This window comes from Microcaecilia unicolor, chromosome 9 (assembly GCF_901765095.1).
Source record: "Microcaecilia unicolor chromosome 9, aMicUni1.1, whole genome shotgun sequence".
NCBI classification, from domain to species: domain Eukaryota; kingdom Metazoa; phylum Chordata; class Amphibia; order Gymnophiona; family Siphonopidae; genus Microcaecilia; species Microcaecilia unicolor.
Genome location: NC_044039.1, coordinates 169,656,950 through 169,684,037, shown reverse-complemented (window position 1 = coordinate 169,684,037; position 27,088 = coordinate 169,656,950). Strand labels below are relative to the sequence as shown.

At 42.2% G+C, this 27,088-nt stretch overlaps 1 protein-coding gene across 2 annotated transcripts in view; it reads right to left on the bottom strand.

Annotated features, from left to right (window-relative positions):
* LOC115477343 (galectin-3-like) overlaps window positions 1-15,393 on the bottom strand; it is a 56,484-nt gene extending 41,091 nt beyond the window's left edge. Inside the window, exons 1-2 of one of the 2 annotated variants that reach the window (XM_030214161.1) lie at window positions 15,275-15,393; window positions 6,797-6,818 (exon numbers count right to left, since the gene is read on the bottom strand). In XM_030214161.1, coding sequence (XP_030070021.1) covers window positions 6,797-6,814 — 18 coding nt within the window. In that variant the 5' untranslated portion in view covers window positions 6,815-6,818; window positions 15,275-15,393. The remainder of the gene's footprint in view (window positions 1-6,796; window positions 6,819-15,274) is intronic. The other variant, XM_030214160.1, reaches the window with a different exon arrangement.
* Window positions 15,394-27,088: the final 11,695 nt, after the last annotated feature.

The window sequence follows — 27,088 nt, the reverse complement described above, 5'->3', positions numbered from 1 at the left end:
AGTTGTTAGAATATGAAGAGGGAGAAATCAAATTGGAGGAAGGCAATAAATATTTATAAGAAAACTATTATTCATGCTAAGAAAAATTATTACTATTATAGCTAGAGACATTTTCAAAATAAGTAAACTTTTTCAAACAGTAAATAGTCTGATTGATACATCACGTATTTGTGAGAAATCTGGAGAAGTATTACCCACTACCAAACAATTAGCCCATTATTTTCAAATGAAAATTAAACCTCTTTTTGAGTTGCTAGATGGTCATAATAAGAATATAAGTAGATCGTGTCATGTTTATTCCTCTGATGTAGGCTGGCCAATTGATCGCTATTGGAGCACCTTTTCTAGGGTTTCATTGCATGAGTTAAATACTTTATGTTTGAAGTTTGCAAATTTGCACTGATATCTTGATAACTGTCCTACATACTTAATGAAATTGGCGCCTAGAATATTTAAGGTTGTTTTACTTCATTGGATCAAAGATTTTTTTGCTTCTGGTACTTTTCCTAAAGACTTTTCTGAGATAGTTCTCACACCCACATTAAAAAATCCTTCAGGTTCTAAGGGTGAAACATTCAATTGTAGACTTGTGGCTTCAATTCTCTATTTTGTTAAAATAATGGAGGTTTTGGTGACGAAACAATTGGTGACTTATTTGGACCAATTTGGGCTGTTGCATGTGTCACAATCAGGATTTCCTGCTGATCACAGTACAGAAAACTTGCTTGTTTACACTTCTGAGTCATATTAGACATCTTATGAGTAAAGGCCAAGGAGCTCTTATCAGGCAACTAGATCTTTCTAGTGCATTTGATCTGGTTGATCATTTGAAATTCTTGATGATTTTGGTGTAACTGGCAGAGTTTTTTCGTGGTTCAGAGAATTCTTGACTTTGGTGTAACTGGCAGAGTTTTTTCATGGTTCAGAGGATTCTTGACTTTTAGATCCTATCAAGTTAGGATGCAGAGGGGCATAATCGAAAGGGATGCCCAAGTTTTGCTGAGGATGTCCTCACAAAATGTCCCAATGAAGGGGCGGGGAAACCTGTATTATCGAAACAAGATGGACGTCCAACTTTGGTTTCAATAATACAGTCGGGGACGCCCAAATCTTGAAATTTAGGTCTTCCTTATACTTGGTCGTTTCTGATTTTCGGCGATAATGGAAACCAAGGATGCCCATCTCAGAAACGACCAAATGCAAGCCCTTTGGTCATGGGAGGAGCCAGCATTCATAGTGCACTGGTCCCCCTGACATACCAGGACTCCAACCGGGCACCCTAGGGAGCACTGCAGTGGACTTCAGAAATTGCTCACAGGTACATAGCTCCCTTACCTTGTGTGCCGAGCCCCCCAACCCCCCACCCACAAAGCCCACTACCCACAACTGTACACCACTACCATAGCCCTTACGGGTGAAGGGGGCACCTAGATGTGGGTACAGTGGATTTGTGGTGGGTTTTGGAGGGCTCACATTTACCACCACAAGTGTAACAGGTGGGGGGGTATGGGCCTGGGTCCGCCTGTCTGAAGTGCACTGCAGTACCCACTAAAACTGCTCCAGGGACCTGCATACTGCTGTGATGGACCTGAGTATGACATTTGAGGCTGGCACAAAATATTTGTAAAGATGTTTTTTGAGAGTGAGAGGGGGTTAGTGACCACTGGGGAAGTAAGGGGAGGTCATCCCTGATTCTCTCTGGTGGTCATCTGGTCAGTTCAGGCACCTTTTTGTGCCTTAGTCGTAAGAAAAACAGGACCAGGTAAAGTTATCCAAGTGCTCATCAGGGACGCCCTTTTTTTCCCATTATGGATCAAGGACGCACATGTGTTAAGCATGCCCAAGTCCCGCCTTCACTACACCTCCGACATGCCCCCGTGAACTTTGGCCGTCCCTGTGACGGAAATCAGTTGGGGACGCCCAAAATCGGCTTTTGATTATATCGATTTGGGCGACCCTGTGAGAAGGACGCCCATCTTCCGATTTGTGTCAAAAGATGGGCGTCCTTCTTTTTCGAAAATGAGCCTGATAGTTTGTTATCTGAGAATTGGTCCTTACCCTCAGGTATGCCTCAGGGGTATCCCCTGTCACCAGTATTGTTCAATGTATTTATGTCATCATTAGGTAGATTTTTGGAAAAGGAAGGAAGGTTATGTTAGTTATATCTGTGCGAATGATATAACTATAATTTTTCCTGTTATAATATATATAGTGCTATTTCTCATTGTATCTCAACTATTGTAAATTGGATGGCCTCTCATTATCTCAAATTAAACAGAGAAAAAACAAAAAGTTTACTGCTGGGGAAAGGCAGAATCAAATTACCGTTCTTAATTTTACTATCAATGGAGAATCCTATTCATTAGATCACTCAATTAAAATTCTGGGTATCGTATTGTATGATAAACTGTCTATGGATGATCAGGTTAATGCTCTTGTACAGAGCACTTCTTATGTCATGAGAAAACTGAGAAGTATTCAGAAATATCTACTGGAAGATCTGTTTAGATTAGTGGTACAATCATTGAGTTTTAGTAAAATAGATTATTGTAATAGTGTATACCTGGGTTTGTCGAAGCATTTGTTGAGAAAAATTCAAACCATTCAAAATGTGGCTGTGCGCCTACATTTTTCTCTTAAGAAATCAGATAGAATTATACCATATTTTATTAAACTGCATTGACTTTCTATTGAAGCTAGGGTATTATTTAAATTAGGATAGAAACATAGAAACATGATGGCAGATAAAGGCCATATGACCCATCTAGTCTGCCCAACCTCTGTAACCCCTAATTCTTCCTGTTCCTAAGCGATCCCACATGCTTATCCCATGCCTTTTTAAATTCTGGAACAGTCCTTGACTCCACCACCTCCACTGGGAGGCCATTCCACGCCGCCACCACCCTTTCTGTGAAATAATACTTCCTTAGGTTACTCCTAAGCCTATTTCCTCTTAACTTTGTCATATGCCCCCTCATTCCAGCGCTCTCCTTCATTTGAAAAAGGCTCTCTTCCTGTACATAAATGCCCTTGAGATATTTAAACATTTCTATCATGCCTCCTCTCTTCCAGCGTATACATGTTGAGGTTCTTAAACCTGTCCCTATAATTTTTGCATTCAAGACCGCTTACTAATTTCGTAGCTGCCCTCTGGACCGACTCCATCCTGTTTATATCTTTCGTAGGTGTGGTCTGCAGAACTGCATGCAGTACTCCAAATGAGGCCTCACCAGAGACTTATACAATGGCACTATCACCTCCTTTTTCCTGCTGGTCATGCCTCTTTATGCACCCAAGCATCCTTCTGGCTTTGGCCGTCGCTTTTTCTACCTGTTTGAAAGCTTTAAGGTCGTCAGACACAATCACCCCCAAGTCCCACTCTTCCTTTGCACACTGGAGCACTACACCCCCTATACTGTACCGTTCCCTCAGATTTTTGCGACCCAAGTGCATGACCCTGCATTTTTTGGGATTAAACCTTAGTTGCCAAATATTGGTCCATTCCTCTAGCTTCGCTAGGTCCTTCCTCATATCATTCACACCCTCCAGGGTGTCCACCCTGTTGCAGAGTTTAGTATCATCTGCAAAGAGACAAACCTTACCAGACAGCCCTTCCGCAATATCACTCACAAAGACGTTAAAAAGAGCCGTCCCTAGGACTGATCCCTGCGGTACTCCACTGACGACATCCTTTTCTTCAGAGCAAGCTCCATTTACCACCACCCTCTGTCTCCTACCATTCAACCAATTTTTTACCCAGTTACTCTAGGTCCCAAACCGAGGGCACTCAATTTATTTATCAGTCGCCTGTACGGAACCGTGTCAAAGGCTTTGCTGAAATCCAAGTATACCACATCAAGCGTCCCTCCCATATCCAACTGTTTGGTCACCCAGTTGAAGAAGACAGTCAGATTCGTCTGACACGACCTGCCACTAGTGAAGCCATGCTACCTCGGGTCCCGCATTCCATGTAGTTTAAGAAATCTCACCATCCTCCTCTTTAGAAGCATTTCCATTAGCTTACTCACCACCGAGGTTAGACTGACAGGTCTGTAATTCCCAACCTCCTTCTTACTTCCACTCTTGTGCAAAAGAACCACATCCGCCCTTCCCAAGCCCACTGGGACCACTCCAGTTTCTAAGGAAGCATTGAAGAGGTCTGTCAGTGGAGCCGACAGAACTTCTTCAAGTTCCTTAAGCACCCTCGGGTGTATCCCATAAGGCCCCATCGCTCTGTCTACGTTTAGTTTGGCAAGCTCCTCATGAACACAGTTCTCTGTAAATGGTCTACCATATATCCATCCCCTTTAGCCTTTGTTTTCTGCAGCCCTACGGTCTTTCATTCGTGAACACAGAGCTAAAATAATCGTTAAGCAGTTCAGCTTTATCCTTATCATCTTCCACATATTTCTCTCTCTCAGCTTTGAGCCTCACAATGCTATTCTGGCACTTCCTCTTGTCACTTACATATCTGTAAAAGGTCTTGATCCCCAATTTTACCGTATTAGCTATCTTTTCCTCCATTTGCCGCTTCGCTTTCCTGATAGCTTTATATCACTCTGATATAGATACATTTTCCTTTCCCTCTTTCCAGTTTAACCCACAGCACTTCTTGTATGGTGGTTTGCTTTGTACACTTTTGGCACAGAAAGGTGGAAGATAAGTTATTTAAAATTAAATAATCAAGGGACAAAAATAAAACCAGAAAGACACATGGTATGATTTGCTCTCAGTATAGTACAGGAGTGAAATACATAGATCATGGATATGACATTTTACTAAGCCACGTGGGAATGCCGATACAGCCCATTCAACATGAATGGGCTGTGTCGGCAACTCCTAGCATGGCTTAGTAAACAGGGGGATTTATTTGTTAACTGGTATTCTCTTACTAAATATATACAGTGGGGGAAATAAGTATTTGATCCCTTGCTGATTTTGTAAGTTTGCCCACTGACAAAGACATGAGCAGCCCATAATTGAAGGGTAGGTTATTGGTAACAGTGAGAGATAGCACATCACAAATTAAAGCCGGAAAATCACATTGTGGAAAGTATATGAATTTATTTGCATTCTGCAGAGGGAAATAAGTATTTGATCCCTCTGGCAAACAAGACCTAATACTTGGTGGCAAAACCCTTGTTGGCAAGCACAGCGGTCAGACGTCTTCTGTAGTTGATGATGAGGTTTGCACACATGTCAGGAGGAATTTTGGTCCACTCCTCTTTGCAGATCATCTCTAAATCATTAAGAGTTCTGGGCTGTCGCTTGGCAACTCGCATCTTCAGCTCCCTCCATAAGTTTTCAATGGGATTAAGGTCTGGTGACTGGCTAGGCCACTCCATGACCCTAATGTGCTTCTTCCTGAGCCACTCCTTTGTTGCCTTGGCTGTATGTTTTGGGTCATTGTCGTGCTGGAAGACCCAGCCACGACCCATTTTTAAGGCCCTGGCGGAGGGAAGGAGGTTGTCACTCAGAATTGTACGGTACATGGCCCCATCCATTCTCCCATTGATGCGGTGAAGTAGTCCTGTGCCCTTAGCAGAGAAACACCCCCAAAACATAACATTTCCACCTCCATGCTTGACAGTGGGGACGGTGTTCTTTGGGTCATAGGCAGCATTTCTCTTCCTCCAAACACGGCGAGTTGAGTTCATGCCAAAGAGCTCAATTTTTGTCTCATCTGACCACAGCACCTTCTCCCAATCACTCTCGGCATCATCCAGGTGTTCACTGGCAAACTTCAGACGGGCCGTCACATGTGCCTTCCGGAGCAGGGGGACCTTGCGGGCACTGCAGGATTGCAATCCGTTATGTCGTAATGTGTTACCAATGGTTTTCGTGGTGACAGTGGTCCCAGCTGCCTTGAGATCATTGACAAGTTCCCCCCTTGTAGTTGTAGGCTGATTTCTAACCTTCCTCATGATCAAGGATACCCCACGAGGTGAGATTTTGCGTGGAGCCCCAGATCTTTGTCGATTGACAGTCATTTTGTACTTCTTCCATTTTCTTACTATGGCACCAACAGTTGTCTCCTTCTCGCCCAGCGTCTTACTGATGGTTTTGTAGCCCATTCCAGCCTTGTGCAGGTGTATGATCTTGTCCCTGACATCCTTAGACAGCTCCTTGCTCTTGGCCATTTTGTAGAGGTTAGAGTCTGACTGATTCACTGAGTCTGTGGACAGGTGTCTTTCATACAGGTGACCATTGCCGACAGCTGTCTGTCATGCAGGTAACGAGTTGATTTGGAGCATCTACCTGGTCTGTAGGGGCCAGATCTCTTACTGGTTGGTGGGGGATCAAATACTTATTTCCCTCTGCAGAATGCAAATAAATTCATATACTTTCCACAATGTGATTTTCCGGATTTAATTTGTGATGTGCTATCTCTCACTGTTACCAATAACCTACCCTTCAATTATGGGCTGCTCATGTCTTTGTCAGTGGGCAAACTTACAAAATCAGCAAGGGATCAAATACTTATTTCCCCCACTGTACATGAATAACAAATAGAAATGTATACATCTCCCACACCTTTACTTAGAACTATTTTTATGATATCTGCTTGCTTTAAACTCTAATATGTTATTCAACATCTCTATGTAACAATAAGTGATTACGTTCTAATCTATTACCACCAAGAACGATACATTGTAAGCCACATTGAGCCTGCAAAGAGGTGGGATAATGTGGGATACAAATGCAATAAATAAATAAAGCAGGCCCAATGTAAATGAACATCATCTTATTAATAAAAGGAAGGCAACATTTTTAGAAAATAGAATAGCAAACTTACAGATAAGTCGTCCGCCATTTTCCTGAAACAAACAAAAATGATATTATTATTTCATTTAAGTGGCACCTTTGATCAAGGTTCAGCTAACAAAAGGATACCAATTAATGAGTAGTTGATAGGAGACCAGAATCAAATCAGGTAAGCAGCAGAGAGTACCATTAAAAGTGCAGTTAGGTAAGGTAAAGAGAATAAAAAGAATGAACAAAGGAGAGAACAAAAAAAAAAAATCAAAGGAGAATGACAGATGGAACATTAAATAAACCAAGTTTTATTTCAAGCAATTGTTCATCTTCCTTCTTGCTTTAGAGTACAGCTATAAGCTATGTTAAATGTTATGCGGAACAGGTTTTCCTTTTCAGAAATGTTTATATCTTGGACATTGTGGTAGCTCGATGATTGTTCAGCTGTTATCTTGAACAGGGTTTTTCTTTCTTTGCTCCTTGAAGCCAATGGCGGTTAGAGTTGGGTCCATGACCTGTAGAACTCCCTGCCCTTTATTTGACAGGAAACTTCCATGTTCTAATCTTCTTCCAGTGTCAGAGGGCATGTGGTAGTAGCTTCTGTTGGATTCCCTGCTCCCATCCATGTCCCATAGCATGCACACAAAACACATTTGCAGCAACTGGCTATTTAATGTTATCATCCTAAAACAGTGAGTAATTACTGCCTCCAATTTGAGTCTGCCTTTCTTGGGGAAATTGATTGAGCAGGCAGTTCCTTGACCAATGCAGGGGTCCTTAGACATCAACAATATTCTTTACCCCCTGGCAGTATGAATTTTGTCCTGATCAGAATTCCAAAATATTTCTGTCTATCCTTGATTCATTCAGGTCCTGCCTTGCTCCCAATAATTCAGCAGGTATACTTAATTGTTTTCCTGATAAAATTGTACTCTATGAAGTATTAACATGCTTTGGGACAAATAGAGATGGGAGGTGATTGTCGCTAGACTAACTATGAAGTCCTATATTTGGAGGCTGGTGAAATGATCATTTTTAAAGCTTTACCTTCTGTGCAGACTATTTTGAGCTTCAGATGACTTTCAGTCAGTTCAGCAGGCATTAATTTGCCCAGTCTAGACTACTATAATTCCTTGCTTATGGATCTACTAGCTTGAAAAACAAGGGCTTTGCAGCTTGTACAAAAACACAGCAGCACAATTGATGACTGGGTATAAAATAGTAACGTAGTAAATGTTGGCAGATAAAGACCTGCACAGCCTATCCAGTCTGCCAAATAAAGTGGCCAGAGTTGAATCTTGCACTCAGCACAGGTGCCACTTCATGATTAAACCCTGGTATACTGCCTGGCGTCAGTCCTACCTCCCAAACACTGAAGTTGCTGTTGAAGCCCACTTCAGCCTCGATCGTGATCTGTTTTTGCCATAAACAAAACAGCGAAGATGACCAACAAAAGAAGACTGGTTTCTTCTGTTTTTTTGCGCTGTTTTTGCCATATACAGGACCCAGACCATAGAAGCGTGCCGGACATTGGTTTTACTTGCCAACCTTTGAAGCTGCTGTTAAAGCTCACTGTAGCCATGAGGTCATGTAAGTTTTGCTTTTATTGGATTCAATCCTTTTTCTATATAACCATGTTTTTTTCAAACTCAGTTTAAACTCTGGGTCTTCAAAGGAAATTATGCTTTTACTAGCCATTAACCATATAGCAGTGCTGAATATACCTATCTTTTTAAACAATGTGGAGCCCTTTTACTAAGCTGCAGTAAAAAGTATGACATGAGGGCAGGGCGGTGGAGTCGGCCCGTCCCGGGTGCAGGTCATAAGGGGGTGCTGCCATGGGCATCTTCCCCCCCCGATTTATGCGGTGTTGCTATGGAAGTCTTTCCCCCCCCCCCCCCCCCGGGATGTGCGGTGCTGGTCCTGCTGCCTCCTGCAATGGGAGTCCTGCCCCCCCCCCCGACTGGTGAAATATCACGTTTCGCTCTCCCTCTTTTCTCCACCCCCCACCCTGCTCTGCAGGCCTTTAAACTTCCAGACATTTTGCAGCGTGCATCAGCGATATAAGTGCTGCCTTCGGGCAGCCCTGGAGGCTTTCTCTGTACAATGTCCCACCTACGTGGGAAGCTATACAGAGAAGGCTTTTAGGGCAGGCTGAAGGCAGTGCTTACATCACTGATGCTACTGGCAGGCCTGGAAAGTTTGGAGGCCTGCAGAGCGGGGTGGGGGTGAAGAGAGCTGGGAGAGTGATGTCAGCCAGACCACAGGGAAAGGGAAAGGGTTTGGAGAGAGAAGGAAGATGGTGATGCCAGCTCGAAGGGGAAAAGGAAGAGGGGGTGGCGAGAGGAGGGAGAGCAATGCCAGTCCTTATGGGAAGGGAAAAGGAGGGTGGGAGAAGAGGAAAAGCGATGCCAGACCAAAGGGGAAGAGGGGGTGGAGAGGCAGAGAGGAGGAGAGCGATGCCAGACTTCAAGGGAAGGGGAAAACGGGGTGGAGAGAGGAGGGAGAGCGATGACAGACCAAAGGGGAAGGAGGAAGCAAGAGCAAGAATGAAGAGGCGTAATGGGGAGGTGTAAGAGAGGGGAGGGAGGGGAGACTGGGAAAAAGCTGTATCTGGGGAGGGGGAGAACGAGATGCAGTACTATAGGGCAGGGGAGAGAAGAGGGAGAGATACTGGATCTGGGGTGGGAGTGCAGGAGAGAGGGAGAAAGAAGGGCAAGGAACATGGGAACAGGTGAGGGAAGGGAACACAGTGGACAGATGCTGAACATGGGGGGAATAGGGACAGGAACACAGAAGGGAAGTTATGGACAGGAGAGATAGGGAGCCTGAGGAAATGACGGTGGATATGAAGAGAGAAAAAAGTAAAATATATAGAAGATACTGGAAAGCAGAAGATGGATGGAGATGGGGAGAGGATAGATAAAGAGGGAGAGAGGGGTAGATGCTGGAATGCATCATGTAAAAAGGAGAGAGGGGGCACAAGTTGGATGGAAGGGAAAGAAAGGGCAGGCAGTGGATGGAAGGGGCAGAGGAAGCGGCAGACATTATGTGGAAAGGGGAAGAGGGCAGACACAGGATGGAAGAGAGGGCAGAAAGTAGATGGAAGGGGCAGAGAAAGCAGGCAGATGCTGGATGGAAGGGAGAGAGAAAGAAAGAAAGAGGGCAGATGCTGGATGGAAGGGAGAGAGAAAGAGGGCAGATGCTGAATGGAAGGGAGAGAGAGGGAGCAGATGCTAGATGGAAGGGAGAGAGTGAAGAGAAAATGAGAAAAGCAGAAACCAGAGACAACAAAGGTAGAAAAAAGATATATATATTTTTTGCTTTAGGATAAAGTAGTATTGTAGCTGTGGTGATAAATAGAAAATGAAAATAAGGTGATCTTTTTATTGGACTAATTTTAATACATTTTTGACTTTCAGAGACCAACCCCCACTCCCCATTCAAAGGTCATGACAGGATACCGTAACAGCAGTATACTGTACTGACCTGAGGAAGGAAGTTTTGGCTTCTGAAAGCTCATTGAAAAATGTATTAGTCCAATAAAATGGTATCATCTTATTTTCCATTTTTTTTGTTTTTTTCTGTTTGTTAATTTGTAAAGTGATGATTGGTGTTTGTCAGTTTTTTTTCAAATTTACATCTGCTATTTTTGTATTTATATTTTGCACAGTACTAGGGTGGGACATGCATCATTATTTCTGTGGTGTTGCATTGCATGCAGAATCTGGCTTATTGGGGGTTCAGTTTAATTTTTATCTACATAGTTCTATTTTTACTTTGTGATTACTTCTGATTTTCTGTTGGCAGGATCATCTAATCTGGCTTGTTTTGTTTTACAATGGGTGTATTGATGTTCTAGTGCTCACTGCAATGTTTAAGATGCTGTCTTTTCCTAGGTAAACCCTTGTTGTATGACTTGTGGATTTTTACTAAAAATAATTTTTTCATATAGAGCAAGGGGGTGTTAAAAAATGATCGGCTCTGGGTGTCAAATACACTAGGTATGCCACTGTTACGTGTGTCATTCCCGTGAGCTGAAGCCATTTTTACCATGTGGCTAAAATGGCTGATTTTTCTATTTCCGACATTAATGGCCACACATTAAGTTCCTCTTTGGTGCATGAGCACTTACAGACACCAATTTTGTAGGCAGTAAGAGCTCACGTGCTAACCACATGCTAATCGGTTAGCATGTGGCGATTGTGCTAACCGATTACTGCAGAACACGCAACTCTCTATCCTCCGACCCACCCCAGCACTAAAAAAATGAATTTTATTTATTAGCATGTGGGTAGCACACGCACATGCTGAAATTAATGCTGGATGCCTGAGCGCGCTCCACGGTAAATCATTTTATGCTATGGTAAACACGTATTAATGCTTACCACAGCTTAGCAAAAGAGCCCCTATGGCTGTTGTTTTAAAAATACGTTCACCACAAGGTTTGAATATTGACTCACATGTGATTATCTTTAAATTACTTAGGGTAATTTTACTAAGCCGTGGCAAAAAGTGGCCTTAGAATTCCCTTACCCAGGTCTTTTCTGCGTGCTAAGGCTACTTTGTATCGTGGCTGGAAAATTCCTGATTTTCCATTTTCCGATTTAATAGCCATGAGCTAATGTTGTCATTAACAAAAATTAGCACATGAGCCCTTACTGCCATCTATTTTGTAGGGGGGTAAGGACTCGCACACTAATCCTGCTGCGCTAACTGATTAGCGCAGACACACCCACGTTCCACCCCCAGACATGCCCTGTGGCAACAAAGGTTATTTTTTTTAGCAAGTCAGTAGTGCGTGTACATGTCTAAAATACTACAATTATAACATTTTAAGCTGCAGTAAGTATGCATTAGTGTTTACCGCAGATTAGTAAAAAGGTCCCTTAGTAGTTGCCTGTCATCGTTATATAAAAATTATACTATTGCAGTATTAATCTATTTCTATACATTATTGCATACATAGGCACTAATGTAATGGAAGAAATGAGGGGTCATTTTAAAAACTGGAGGAAGGATTTTTGCATTAGTTTGAAATCTCTAACTTTATAAGTTTTGGCCATGTGATAAACTATGTATAATGACCTTTCCAAGGGAATCATGTTAGTCGATTTTTACTATTTCAGAATATTGTGGTACATATTTCTTAAAAGAACTTTTATTTAATGTATTAAATTAGCAGATGCTAGGACTGAAAAATTCAGTGACTTACAACTAACAGCAAAATAGAATACATAAAATAACATATTCTCTGTCATCCCATCTTATCCACAGCACCCAAAACACATCAGCCAACCATAACAACTCTGTACCCGCACAGTTGTCATCAAACACCTGTCTGAAAAAACATGCTTTGGTCTGTTTCTGCAACCAAAAGTGTGAAAGTGATCAAAAGAATGAGAAGCAGCCAAGGTTATCACCAATGCAAATTTATTGAGAGTTGACCCAACTTGGCTTGGTTTCAGCACAATTGCCTGAATCAAGGGTTATCCAATTCTCAATTATTCAAGTATTGGACTATTATACAGCATTGACTTCACTCTCCACACATTCCATCCCCCTTCCGACTTGAAAAAACTGCAGCACTCCCTCTCCTTTACCCAATATCCTACCAGCGCTGAAGAGGGAAACCTGTTGGGCAAATTTGGTTCAAGAAAATATTATTGTTTCCCTTACATCAGTGCTCTGACAAGGAAACCCCAAGCTCATTATCCACATTATGCAATAATTCAACTTTATTATTTACAGAACAGGCATTAACCAGCCCAGAACTTGCAGGCTTAATAAACTAAAAATTGAAAATGACTTAGCAATATTCGCTAACAGTTCCAATGCAGCAGTGAAGAGAGGCAAATGGGAAAACAACAGTATGGTTAAAAGGCCAGTTCTCTTAATGGATGAAGATGAATAGTGGAGTGTCGCAAGGATCTGTACAGGGGCCGGTGCTTTTAAACATATTTATAAATGATCTGGAAATAAGAGCGACAAGTGAGGTGATAACATTTGCAAATGACATAAAACTATTCAAAGCTGTTAAAACGCATTCAGACCATGAAATTGCAGGAGGACCTTGACAGGCTGGAAGACTGGGCAACCAAATGGCCGATTAAATTTAATGTGGACAAGAGCAAAGCAGGGGCATAGCCATGGGGGGGGGGGGGTCTCAGGGACCTGCCCCCTTCCAAAATTGCAGCACTGGATGCCTGACTGGCAAGGATGCTCAAGCTCTGTCAGTCAAACAGATTTGCCACCCGAGCCTCTGCCTTTGCTGCCTTAGCAGAAGGAAGTCAGTGAGGTGCTTCAGCTGCCAATGCCGGCACTTCCACACATGCTTGTGCAGTTCATGTGGAAGTGCCAACTTTAAGGCTGGCGCATCCTGCCAGCTTTCTCATTGCTCAAACACCACGGGCTGGGACTCCAGCAGAGAATCTTTTTGGCTGGCGGGGTGAGAGCATCACCGCCAGCAAAGGTATGATTCAGTGGGGGGTGGGGGAAAAGCTGAGAGGAAATGTGTGCCCCCCCCATTCCACCCCTGAGCCCCCCCCCAATCAAATTCTGGTTATACCCCTGGTGCAAAGTGATGCACATTAGGAACAGCAATCCAAATTATAGCTACCTGATGCCAGGTTCCACATTAGGAGTTACCACTGAATGACTGATCTTGTTTCCTATCAATTTTTGTAATTCCTTTCCTTTTACGTTATTTCAATTATTGTAAACTGCCGAGATCTGCTAGTTAGCCATGGCGGTATAACAGATCTAATAAACTATAACTATAGCTATTGAAATTCTCTGCTCAGAATGTTAGAATTATTAAGAAAGAATAGAATAAAACAAAACAGAGGATATTATAATATCTCTGCATTGCTCCATGGTGAGACCACATCTTGAGTACTGTGTGCAATTCTGGTCACCACATCTCAAAAAAGATATAGTGGAGATGGTTAAGGTACAGAGAAAGGTGACCAAAATGGTTAAGGGGATGGAACGACCTTCATATGAAGAAAGGCTAAAGAGGTTAGGGTTCTTCAGCTTGAGAAGAGACAGCTGAGGAGTCATAGGATAGAGGTTTATAAAATCCCTAATGGAGTGGAATGAGTAAATGCCAATCCATTGTTTACACTTTTAAAATGTACAAAGACTAGGGAACATGCCATAAAGTTGCAAAGTAGCACATTTAAAAGAAATAGGAGAAAATATTTTTTTCACTTATAGTTAAACTCTGGAACTTATTGCTGGAGCATGTGGTAAAAACAGTTAACATACCTGGGTTTTAAAAGGTTTTGACAAATTCCTGGAGGAAAAGTCCATAAACTGTTATTAAGGTAGATCCGAGAAAGTCACTGCTTATCCAGGAGCATTGAATGTTGCAACGTTTTGGGACTTGGACTGACCACTACTGGAAACAGGATAGTGGGCTAGATGGACCCTTGATCTGACCCAGTAGGGCAACTGTTTTGTTCTTATGTACACTTGAGACCCTGCTCTGGTCACAGTACATATTATTGTACTACCAGTCACAATTATCAAAGAGTGTACCAGCATTCAGTAGTATCTAATTACAGAAATGTGCAGTGTTTGCTTTCATTCTGCCCTTATGAGTTCTACCTCAGCCTTATGAATAGCCCAAGTCATCAAATTTTCCTGCTTTTAATTCAACATCCACATTGCAGCTATTGTACAAGAGCCAGAGATGTGGCTGCTGTCTGCCCACAAATTCCCCTAAGATGATTTATTGTTTACAAATTCTCTGGACAAAGAGGCTCACAAAACTTGTCACAAATATAAAAACCAATGAAATGAGCCATTTATAGCCTAGAGAGGGGAAGAGACACAGGAGAAACTATAAACGTGAAAAGCACCATTTTCCAGCAGAAGTGACTTCACTATGGAATGCTTCACTTTCATTAGGTTCAGCGGACGCTTTCAAACGTTTGTTCCTATACTAAATACTAAACACATCCCAACTGTTGACAGCAGCCTCTGTACTAGGCTCTTTCTCACCCTCCCTGCCCTGCAACTTTAGGAGTGCCCTCCCCAGACACAGAGCCCTTTCACAGGCAGCTGAGTCTTACCTGCCTGCTTTCCTCTAGTGGAATCTCAAATTCTCAGAGATAGTCTCAAATCTTCTACCCAAACCTGATGGACGCAGCCGCGAGCCACTCTCCCAGCCCCAGGGGTACAACCTTGCACTGCCCTACAAGTCATCGCACTGTCAAGATAAGCAGAAAGAAGGTGATGCTGCTTCATAGATGCCAGCTCTGTGGGTGCTTGAGCAGCCCCCTCCTCCCACCCAATATTCAGCAAACTTCTTGTGTCCACTGTGGTGCAATTTCTTTTCAGTTTCCCACCACCACCACCATTTTTGAAAACTTTGGTTGCTCTGTGTTGCTTCACTTCCAACCTCTCAGCCAACTTTTTTTTTATTTTTTTGGGGGGACTTACACAAGCAATGGGAACCTGGAGTGTGCCTGCCGCCCCGCGACCCCCAACCCCAGATAACTCAGACACTCACCGCCGCTGTTTTCACCAGTGAGGGACAGACAGACGATCCCTGTGAGCAGCGTCGAGTCAGAGCAGTAGGGAGTGGCCGCAGGGTCTTGTCAGTGCTGTTGCAACCTGGCCACCTACGCCCTGCTGCACCCTGTCAGCCTCTCCCCTTCCTCTCTCTCTCTTCCCTCCCCGGGCCGTGCAGAACCGGCTCTGCAGCTCTTCCTCTGATCTCTCTCTCCCCCGACCGCATTCTTAAAACAAAAATATTTTTCGCCCCTCAACTGAATTCTTTGCGTTCCAGTGCAAGGAGGGGATGGGCAAACAGTAAAGACTTATTATCTGTTTTTGATCCAGATGGCATGAAATTCCTTCCAGGTGTCTCGTGCACTCTGCTACCTGGTATCAAAGTGGGGTCATGCCCGCTAGAAAACTTAACTTGCAATCCCCTATTAAAGCCATAGGCTCCCGTATGTTTCTGGTTCCCTTAGCCCCGAGCTTTTATGCTTAGCATCAGAGGAAGCAGGTTTAGCAGTTATATTTTGGTAACAAGGATTTAGTGGGGTACCGATGTTTTGGTAAAATTTGAGATTGTGTGCAGGATGGAGGGGAAGAACGTTGCTAATTTGCGATTCACTCCCTCTGGCCATGAGATCAACTACCTCAGCTTCCAGAAGAGGCTAAAAACTTACCTCTTTCCAAAAGACTGCTACTTAACACACACTGCTCCTAGTCCCCGATGAACTATGGAGCTTTTATATTGAAACAACTACTCCCTCACACCATATAGTGTTAAAACGTAGGCTACATAACATGGTAACTAACCAACAAGATTGTATTCACCTACTGCCTCATTTACAATATTGTACCAACTGCAGCTAAGCAACAAGACTGTATTCACCCAATGTTACCAACCTCTGACCCCCTGATAATGTAAACTGCACTGATCCCTAAATAGGGGATATTATTAAGGGTATATATAAACCTGAATTGAACTATAATCCATGCCTTACAAGGTAGCTGCCAGAAGAGGCTGTGGAGTTGACTTTTAGATCTGTGACAGGCTCATTGCAATCAGGATGCTTATCTTCCACAGGTGACACAGTCAGCAGTGACACCAGTTCTGGATCCTGGGATAGGGGAGTTTGTGTGTCTGTTAACCTCTAGTGTCATATACCCTTCCTGGCAGACCACAGAGAAAGTGAAGATGATTCTGCTTGGTTTGGATCTTCCTTTAGACTGGATACAGCACAGAGATGGAATTGAAAATAGTTTCAGATGATGTTCTTGAACATTTGGATACGGAGGAACCAGTTTCCGTAATGTTGTTGGACATGTCTGTTGCCTTTGACCAGGTTCATAATGAAATCTTGATTCGGGGTTTATTGAGGGTGATGTTGAAATGGGTGAGTTCTCCTGAAAGGATAAGGTCAGTGAAACTGAGGGGTATTTTATCCAGATGTGTTGATGCTTCACCTTTCATGTGAGGTGTCCCAATTTCAGTACCAGGGTTGACCCAACCAGTAGGCAAACTAGACAATAGATCCTGATAGTCATCAATGTGTCCTTTTACCTGCAGGAAAGGTGGGGAATTTTGAAATAATCCATTTTCTTGGATAAATGACTTGTGGAAATGGTATCAACCAGGCCTTATACTCCTAAGAAGACAGATCAGGATGGCCAACCAAAACTGGTGTGCCTGTCTCTCTCCTGAATCTTGCTCTTTCTTCCTGGAACAATCTTGATTCTAGAGGCACATGATCAAACTGGACAAGAAAAAATACTTTTCCACCCTTCTTTTGATGGATGCAAACCATTCTCGCTTGTTTGGTAAGCTTAGATAACTCAATAATGGATTCACAGCCCTCCCCACCTCTTCACAAGTTAGGCAACTACGAGAAGGTTTCTCTCCACTGACCCCCCCTCTACTTTTTCTACTTTGCCTTCACCCCCTTCATATACCATACTTCCTGTCTCTTTCACATTTTGAACTCCCTCATCTTCATATATTGCCAGGATTGTCTCTTCCCTGAACAGTGCTTGAAATGTCTCTATGCAAATTCCAGAAGCCTAAGAAATAAGATGGGAGAGTTAGAATATATTGAACTAAATGAAAAAAAAAAAATATATATATATATATATAATAGACATCTGTGAGACCTGGTGGAAGGAAGATAACCAGTGGGATACTGTCATACCAGGGTACAAATGATATTGCAGTGATAAGGTGGACCGAATTGGTGGAGGAGTAGCATTATACTTTAAAGAGGATCTTGAATTGAATAGACTAAAAATTATGCAGGACACATCTTGGAATCCCTATGGATAGAAATTCCATGTGTAGAAAGAGAAAAGGATCATGACAGGAGTGTGCTACCATCCACCTGGCCAGAATGAACAGACAAATGCAGAAATGTTATCAGAAACTAGGGAGGCTAACAAACTGGATAACACAATAGTAATGGGTGATTTCAATTACCCAAATATTGACTGGGTAAATGTAACATCAAGATATGCTAGGCAGGTAAAATTCCTTGATGAAATCAAGGACTGCTTTATGGAGCACCTACTTCAGGAACCAACAAGAGGTGGAACAAGTCTAGACCTAGACCTTAGTGGAGCACATGATCTGGTGCAGGAGGCAATGGTGCTGGGGCCACTTGATAACAGTGATCGTAACATGATCAGATTTGATATATTCTCTGGAGTAAGTACACAGGAAACCCAATACATTAGCATTTAACTTTCAAGCATTAACTGAGGAGAATGGTAAAAAAAATAAATACAAATAAAACAAACAACCAACCAAACAAAAACCCTTATAAGAGCAGCTGCAAAGGTCAAAAATTCACATCAGGTGTAGATGTTATTCAAAATACCATCCTGGAATTCCAGACCTGATGTATTCCATGAATTAAAAAAAGGAGGAAAGAAGGCCAAATGACAGCGGACATGGTTACAAAATGAAGTGAAGGAAGCTATTAGAGTAAAAGAAAATCCTTCAGAAAATGGAAGAAGGATCTGACTGAAAATAATAGGAAACAGCACAAAGAATGGCAAGTCAAATGCAAAGCGCTGATAAGGAAGGCAAAGAAAGACTTTGAAGAGAAGATTGTGTTGGAGGCAAAAGCACATAGTAAAAACTTGTTTTAGTTATATTAGAAGCAAGAAGCTGGTAAAAGGATCAGTTGGACTGCTCAATGACTGAGGGGTAAAAGGGACACTCAGGGAAGACAAGACCACGGTGGAGAGATTAAATGAATTCTTTGCTTCTGTCTTCACCAGGGAAAATGTGGAGGAGATACCAGTGCCAGAAATGGTATTCAATGCTGATAAGTCAGAGAAACTGAAACAAATCTCTGAAAACCCGGAAGATGTAGTGGGGCAATTTTACAAACTGAAGAGTAGTAATCACCTGGACTGGACTGTATGTATCCCAGAGTACAGATAGAACTGAAAAATGAACTTGCAAAGCAATTGTTAGTAATATGTAATTTATCTTTAAAATCAAGTATGGTACCAGAAGATTGGAGGGTGGCCACTGTAACTCCATTTTTTAAAAAGGGTTCCAGAGGTGATCCAGGAAATAATAGACCAGTGAGTCTGATGTTGGAGCTGGGCAAAATGATTAAGACTATTATGAAGAACAAAATTACAGAGCTTATACAAAGATATGGATTAACGAGACAATGCCAACATGGATTTAGTCAAGGGAAATATTGCCTCATCAATCTACTACATTGCTTTGAAGGGGTGAATAAACACATGGATAAAGGTGAGCTGGTCCATATTGTATATCTGGATTTTCAAAAGGCACTTGACAAAGTACTTTGTGAAAGAAATTAGTTAGTCATAGGACTGTGGATTAAAAACTGGTTAAACGATAGAAAATAAAGAGTAGGGTTAAATGGTCAGTATTCTCAATGGAGAAGGGAAGAGAGTGGGGTTCCTCAGGGGTCTGTGCTAGGACCACTGCTTTTTAACATATTTATAAATGATCTAGAGATGGGAATAACTAGTGAGGTAAATAAATTTGTTGATGACACAAAGTTATTCAAAGTTGTTAAATCACATGAGGATTGTGAAAAATTGCATGAGGACCTTATGAGACTGGGAGACTGGGCATCCCAATGGCAGATACAAGTGCTAAGTGATGCATGTGGGAAAAAGGAACCCAAATGATAGCTCTGTGATGCAAGGTTCCACATTTAGGAGTCACTGCCCAGGAAAAGGATCTAGGCGTCATCATTAATGATATATTGAAACCCTCTGCTCAGTGTGCGGCGGTAGCTAAGAAAGCAAACAGCATCCTAGGAATTATTAGGAAAGGAATGGAAAACAAAAGAGAGAACATTATAATACCTTTTTCTTTCTCCACAGTGCGACTGCACCTCAAACACTGTGCAATTCTGGTCACCACATCTCAAAAAAGATATAGCAGAATTAGAAAAGGTACAGAGAAGGGTGACAAAAATGATAAAGGGAATGGGACAACTTCCGTATGAAGAAAGGCTAAAGCAGCTTGGGTTATTCAGCTCAGAAAAGAAAAGGCTGAGGGGAGATAGAGGCCTATAAAATACTGAGTGGAGTGGAACAGGTAGATGTGAATCTCTTGTTTAACCTAAAATACTAGGACTAGGGGTCATGCAATTAAACTACAGCATAGTAAATTTGAAACAAACCAGAGAAAATACTTTTTCACTCAACCTGTAATTAAACTGGAATTTGTTGCCAGAGAATGTGGTAAAAGCGGTAAGCACTGCAGGGTTTAAAAAAGGTTTGGCTAATTCCCAAAAAGAAAAGCCCACAAGCCATTATTAAGATAGATTTGGGAATATCCATTGCTTATTTGTAGGATAAGCAGTATAACATCTGTTTTATTCTTTTAGGATCTTGCCAGGTACTTGTGACCTGGATTGGCCACTGTTGGAAACAGGATACTGAGCTTGATGGACCTTCGGTCTGTCTTAGGATGGCAATAATTATGTTCTTATGTTCTCTTTTGAAATGTTTTCTGGATCCACTCCTACCTTTCTTGCTTTCCATGGTAACTGCAAGTTCATCCCTTGCTGTTTTCCCCAAAGTGTGGAAGCAGGCTATTGTTTATCCTCATTGTAAGGACTCTAAAGGTGATTTTCTTTCCTTCTGTTTACAATTTCTGCCTCATCTCTAGTTTCCCTTTCATATCTAAGGTGGTGAAGACATTAATAGTTGATCAATTAGTAGACTTTCTCAATAAGACTAATGCTCTCAACCCCCCCCCCCCCACCAAAAAAAAAAAAAGCTTTCACAGTCACTACTCAATAGAACCCTCCCTTTTGGGGCTCACCAGTTGTATTAAAATTATTCTGAATAGGTGCAGGGATGCTCTCCTTGTCTCATTTGACTTATCAGCTACCTTTGACCTGGTGAATAACTCTCTCCTCCTTTAGCATTTGGCTGACCTACTTGTCTATGGTATTGCATTTTCTTGGTTTCAGTCACACCTCACTAACATTTCCTTCTTAGTTCACTGCTCTTCTGCATCCTTTGACTTATCTCAAGTGTATCCCAGGGCTCTATTCTAGGCTCCATTCTTTTTATTGCTTTCCTTTCTCTAGATACTTTATTAATTCAATCAGTTTGACTCATGTTCTTTATCTGTGCTGACAACATACAGTTTCTTCAGAGTTAGGTAGGACTGCAGACTGGCTATCTAATCCCTCTGAATCCAATGCAATTATTTTCTCCATACACTCCTCCCCACACCCATTTCTGTTGCCAAGCATTTATGGTATAGATAGTCCTCTCAAAGATTGTATTAAAATTCTGGGAATTATAAACAGATCTCTAAGTTGTTAGTAAGAGATTTTTCACCTTGAGGTAGATTTGCACTGTTCACCCAATGCTTTAACCTTCCTCCCTTAGGATCCTCCTCCTTGCCCTTGCCATTTCAAAAATAGATTACTGCAATTCTGTGTTTCATAGTCTGCCACTTACCCAAATCAACTTGTTCAAAATACAGCCATCAAGTTACTCTTTGGGTAAAAGAAGTATGATCATGTCTCCCCTTTGTTATTGATCAGCACTGGTTTCTGGAAGCTTATTGAATCCCTTTCAAATATTTGACATTATCCATCAAGTTCTACATTCTAGACTACCATTATTTCTTTCTAACCTTCTTATTCTATAAACTCCACAATGGACCCTTCACTCTTTTCAACTGCATCTCCTTACTGAACCATCTCATCGTCATATCTGGCTTGACATTATCAGAAACTCCTGCTTTAGTGAAATTGTCCCAGTGCTCTGGAATAGTCTTCCACTCTCCCTCAGGACTTAACTTTCTTTTCAGAAATTTAAAAGTACCCTCAAACCAATTTCTTTACTCAGGCCTCCCTGAAAGTCTGATTTGATACGTTCTACACAGTTGATACCTGCTCACTGGTAACAGGGTGAGCTGATTCAAATCCCACTGTAGCTCCTTGTGATCTTGGGCAAATCACTTAACCCTTCATTGCCTTAGGTACAAGCCTAGATTGTGAGCCCTCCAGAGACAGAAAAATATCTACTGTACCTGAATAAACACTGATTTATTTTTAGCTTTTGGGCGGTAAATATGAAATTTAATAATGATAACAATACCTTACGTTTTGTCCACTTCCCTTTACTCCTTTATCTGTAATAATGATTACCACTACTTTTTAGCTTTTTGGTGTTTCCTTTGTTTGATGATTTGTTCTATTTTTTGTTCATTTTGTTAAAGCTACTCCTCAATTGTACCAACCTTGCAAACTGCTTAGACATTTTACCATGATTTGCGGTATATCAATAAATTGTGCTTGAACTTGAACATACCGTCATACACAACAAAAGTATGATGTCTTGGGGGAAGATCCCAGGGGCCTGAAAGTTTGCCAGGGGCACATAAGGCTGAAGGTTTTCCTAGGGCATCCAAAAACCTTGCATTGGTTCTGCTCAGCACTATTGCTTTGTAATACTTCTTGAGTCCTTTAGGTCAATTCATTGGGTCAAGAGGAGTGACAGGATATCTCTGTGCTCATGACAAGAGGCTAGTTATTCAACTAACATGGGGTCCTCTGCAAGTGATGGTTAGGATAAATGAGGGGACAAGTAGTTTCAAGTTTCGTTATTCATTTACTATCCCACCCCATGGAAAGCCTTCTGGGTGGCTTACAATCTAAAATAGTAAAAGAGACAAGAACGTAGAGAAATGTGATTTAGACATGACTGTCAGCATAGGGGGGTAGAACTACAATAATAGGATGGGGGGGGGGGGAGGGGAGGAAGAGGGGATGTCACAAGTATCTTTGAGATCTTACCACCACTGCAAATGCATATATTTTTATTTATTTATTTATTTATTTATGTATGGTTCGCTTATATACCACATTTTCCCACTCATGCAGGCACAATGTATAGACATTAATGGTATGCATCTTTGAAAAGGTGGGTCTTGAAGTCTGTTTTAAATTTGTCAAGTGAGTAGGATTTGCTTTCTGCATTGATTATTATTATTATTAGCATTTGTATAGTGCTACCAGACGCACGCAGCGCTGAACACCTGATACAAAGAGACAGTCCCTGCTCAAAAGAACTTACAATCGAAATAATACAGACAGACAAGACAGTTACAGGTGAGGGAAGTAATGGGAGCTAAAAAGCAGCAGTGAAAAGGTGGGTTTTCAGCATAGATTTGAAAACAGGTAGAGATGGAGCTAGACGTATAGGTCCAGGATTACAATTGTTTAAAAATTTGAACAGAACTAAAACAGAGGTTTTATGGATTTCTGGAGCTGGGAAGGTTGCACCATTGTTGCAGTGTTGAATAAAACACGTGGAGCTGGATGTGGCAGAGCTGGTAAGGGATTTAGGGGCATAACTCCATGAGTTTTTTTTTTTAGTTGGATCCTCTTTTCTGATGGTAGAGGTGTTTCTCAAGCTCCATCAATTGTGTAAGGTGCATCTAAGACAGTAGTGCCAGCAATTGACTATTATAATAACCTACATGTGGGGCTTACAGGGAGACTGTTGGTGCTGAAATGTAGATATCCAATAGATCTTTGTTCTTGTGGAGAAGCCTCAGGTGGTATCAGCTGCATGGTGCTTTATGATTCAGTTAAGAGGCATTGATGGAGGTGCTCTAAGGATTCATGATACAGAAAGCAAAGTTGAGAGCACGCACCTTTCAGTGGCAGGCTCTGTCCCATGGAATAAAATACCTGGTGATGTACAGAGCTGGGAAAAGTGATATGGTTGGGAGGGAGGGTTGGGTTTTTGAGGAAAATTCTAGATGGTCTTAGATGTGGTCTTGGAAGTGGGGGGAGGAAGTTAAGGGATGAGAGTTTTATTGTATTTTAAATATTGCTGTTTTGCTTATTACTGTGATGTTATTCAACACATAGGTCAGTCAGTTTACTGGTACTGCAATATGTAAGAATTGAATGAACCGGTGCTATTTAACATATTTATAAATGATCTGGAAATCGGAATGATGAGTGAGGTAATTACATTTGCAGATGCGGATTGTGAAAAATTGCATGATGGATGACCTTAGGAAACTGGAAGACTGGGCATTCAAATGGCAGATGAAATTTAATGTGGACAAATGCAAACTGATGCACATAGGGAAGAATAATCCGAATCGTAGTTACTTGGTGCTAGGGTCCACATTAGGAGTCAACACTCAAGAAAAAGATCTAGGTGTCATGGTGGACAATATGCTGAAATCTTCTCCCCGGTGTGTGGCGGTGGCCAAAGAAGCAAACAGGATGCTATGAATTAATAATAGGAAAGGTATGCAAAATAAGATCAAGAATATTATAATGCCTCTGTATCGCTCCATGGTGTGACCTCACTTTGAGTATTGCATTTAATTCTGGTTGCTGTATCTCAAAAAATATATAGTGGAATTAGAAAAGGTTCAAAGAAGAGCGACCAAAATGGTAAAGGGGATAGAATGCCTCCTATATAAGGAAAGGCGAAAGTGGTTATGGCTCTTCAGCTTGGAAAACAAAAAGCTGAGGGGGGATATGATTGAGGTCTACAAAATCCTGAGCGGTGTAGAATGGGTAAAAGTGAATCAAATTTTCACTCTTTCAAAAAGTACAAGGACCAGGGGACACTCAATGGAATTACATAGAAATACTTTTAAAACAAATAGGAGGAAACATTTTTTCACTCATAAAATAGTTAAACTCTGGAACTCATTCCTGGAGGATGTAGTAATAGCGGTTAATATATTTGGGTTTAAAAAAGGTTTGGACAAGTTCCTCGAGGAAACGTTCATAGTCTGTTATTGAGATGGACATGGGGGAAGGCACTTCTTCTCCCAGGATTGGTAGCTTGGAATATTACTACTAATTGGGTTTCTGTCAGGTACTTGTGACCTGGATTGGCCAATGTTGGAAGCAGGATATTGGGCTAGATGGATCATTGGTCTGACCCTGTATAGCTATTCTACTTTTTCTTAACCCTCCCCCACCCTCCCAACCTCTGGCATCCTCACCTTCTCTTTCCTTCCCTCCATCCTTGACATCCCCACCTTCTCTTCATTCCCAGCCCTTAGCATTGCCTTCCCTTTCCCCCAGGAGGTCACCTTTAGCTTGCCTGAAGAATCAAGCTAGCCACACTTCATACCTGCTACTGTCTCTTCCTATGCTGGTTTCCCTCTAAAATTGAAACTACAGGAAATCTGTAATCTTGCAAAACAAACTTGACCTGCATAATTCCATGTTCAGAAGGAAGCTGGCAGAGCAGGAGGAGGAGGAGCAGCAGGTAAAACATGTTGCTCACTGACTCCCTCTGCTGGGTGGAAGGGATAGCTCCAGGGACAGGGGAAGAGAGAGATCAGAATTTGCTGCTGAAATGGCAGCTGTTACTTGTGCTCATTTTCTCGTTGCAAAGTAAACATGTCATGGGACACCTTAATTTTCCTGCTGAACACCAGCTGAGAACCATGCTTTACAGGATATTAACTGGTAGTGACATGATGCAGCCCAAACATCAGTGCTTGATTTTTGTATCCACTTTATAAAAAGAAATACAATGATCATGTTCTGTTTGCAAAAATACACTTTGCAAATGTATAGTTTAATTCACTGTATGTGTCTGGAATAACAAATGTCAGATAACAGTAGATTAATGTTTTCCTGATACTGATTAACTATGTTTTTTGAATGAGTAATGTTCACCCTGTGATCATGCCTACTCATGTAACCACATGTAAGACCTGAAAAATGCTTCCTGGGAGTGCAAAGAGATTTACTTCTGTAGAAATACAGAGAGGCGTGTGTCATTATTATAAGCCACTATTATAATACCTTTGTGTAGCATAGAGGACGCAGTACAGTTCTCATTCAGTTTTGCCCTCCAGCTTCTGTGTGTTGGAGTTTGTACTATAAGCCCCAAGTAGGGACTCTGCAACTGTAAATACTATTGCTGACTCATAGTGCTGTTAAAATAATTCATAGCTTTGTTACTAGGGAAATCTTTTGTTTTCAGTGGTTGTCTTTTAAATCATCTGTATACCAAGGTAAAAGACGTTTGGGAGAGTTCTCATAATCTTCCTGCAAGGAGCTAAGGGGGTAATTCTCAAAAGATCACCTAAAATTAGGCATTGGAATGATGCACACTAAGCATAAATTCTATAACTGCAGTTATGCGCGTAATTGCCATTATAGAATACTAGTGTAAGTCCAAAGTTGTGCGCCTAACTTGAGGCACAAGCACACGTACTAGCTCAAAGGCTGGTGTAAAAGTTCATGCTTAACTGTAGGCAGTTAGGCATGCAGGGGTGGCTGCACAGGGCCCTGTGCTTAACCGAATTAGCGCCTCTGTTTCCTTCCCTTCTGTCCCCAGGACCAGCATCTCACCCCTCTCTCAATCCCTCCCACCCATGGTCCAATGTCTTCCACTCTCTGAACCTCTCCCCTCAGACAGTCTGGCTTCTCCTCCTCTTTCTGCTCCCCCTATATATTGTACCTTAAATGGTGTCTCTTCCTGAGTCTACAGCTCACTAGCAGCAGCAGCAGCAATTCAACTATGCTGCTGGGAGGCTGGTCCCGGAACTTTCCCTGTGCATATCCTACCTCCTCTGATGTAACTTCCTGTTTCTGCAGGGAAGAGACACTGCAGAACGAAGGTTCTGGGACTGGCCCCAGCAGCACAGATGAATTGCTGCTGCCGCTGGCAAGCTGTAGACTCAGGGAGAGATACCCTTTAAGTATAATGTGGGGGTTCAGACAGAAGGGGCGATACCAGAATGTGGAGGGGGGAGGGGGGAGCTCAGAGAGAGGGACTTTTGAAATCTAAAGTCGGAGGGTCTGGGCACTACAATTGCTAAGGTCAGCCCTGTAGGCATATAACTGCTAGTATTCTAGAAACTGTGCAAGCATGTTCCTGGCCCCCTAAGCCCCTCCGAGGTCTATGCCTCCCTTGCAGTTGCGTGCTATGATTTCGTATGCGCAATTTATAGAATCTCTACTAAAGTCAGTTACATTCTATAATTCTTGCACACAATTTTGTGCACTAAGTATAAAAATGTGCACATAAGTTTATAGAAATAGGGGGTAATTGCATCAGTTATATTTATTTATTAATATATCACATTTTATATACTGCCTACAGGGCCTCCGAGAGGGGGGGCAGGAGGACAAAATTCCCTGGGCCCGGGCCTCCAAGGGGGGCCCGGCGCCAGGGTCTCTCTCCTTCTCCTGCTCCCAGGCCGCTGGCGCTGCAGTCCCCGGTCTCACCTGTCTGCCCTTGGCTCCGTCGATAGCCCCCCTCCGTCCACCACCGTGACCGGACCCCCTGCATTCAAATCGGTAGCGCCTCAGTC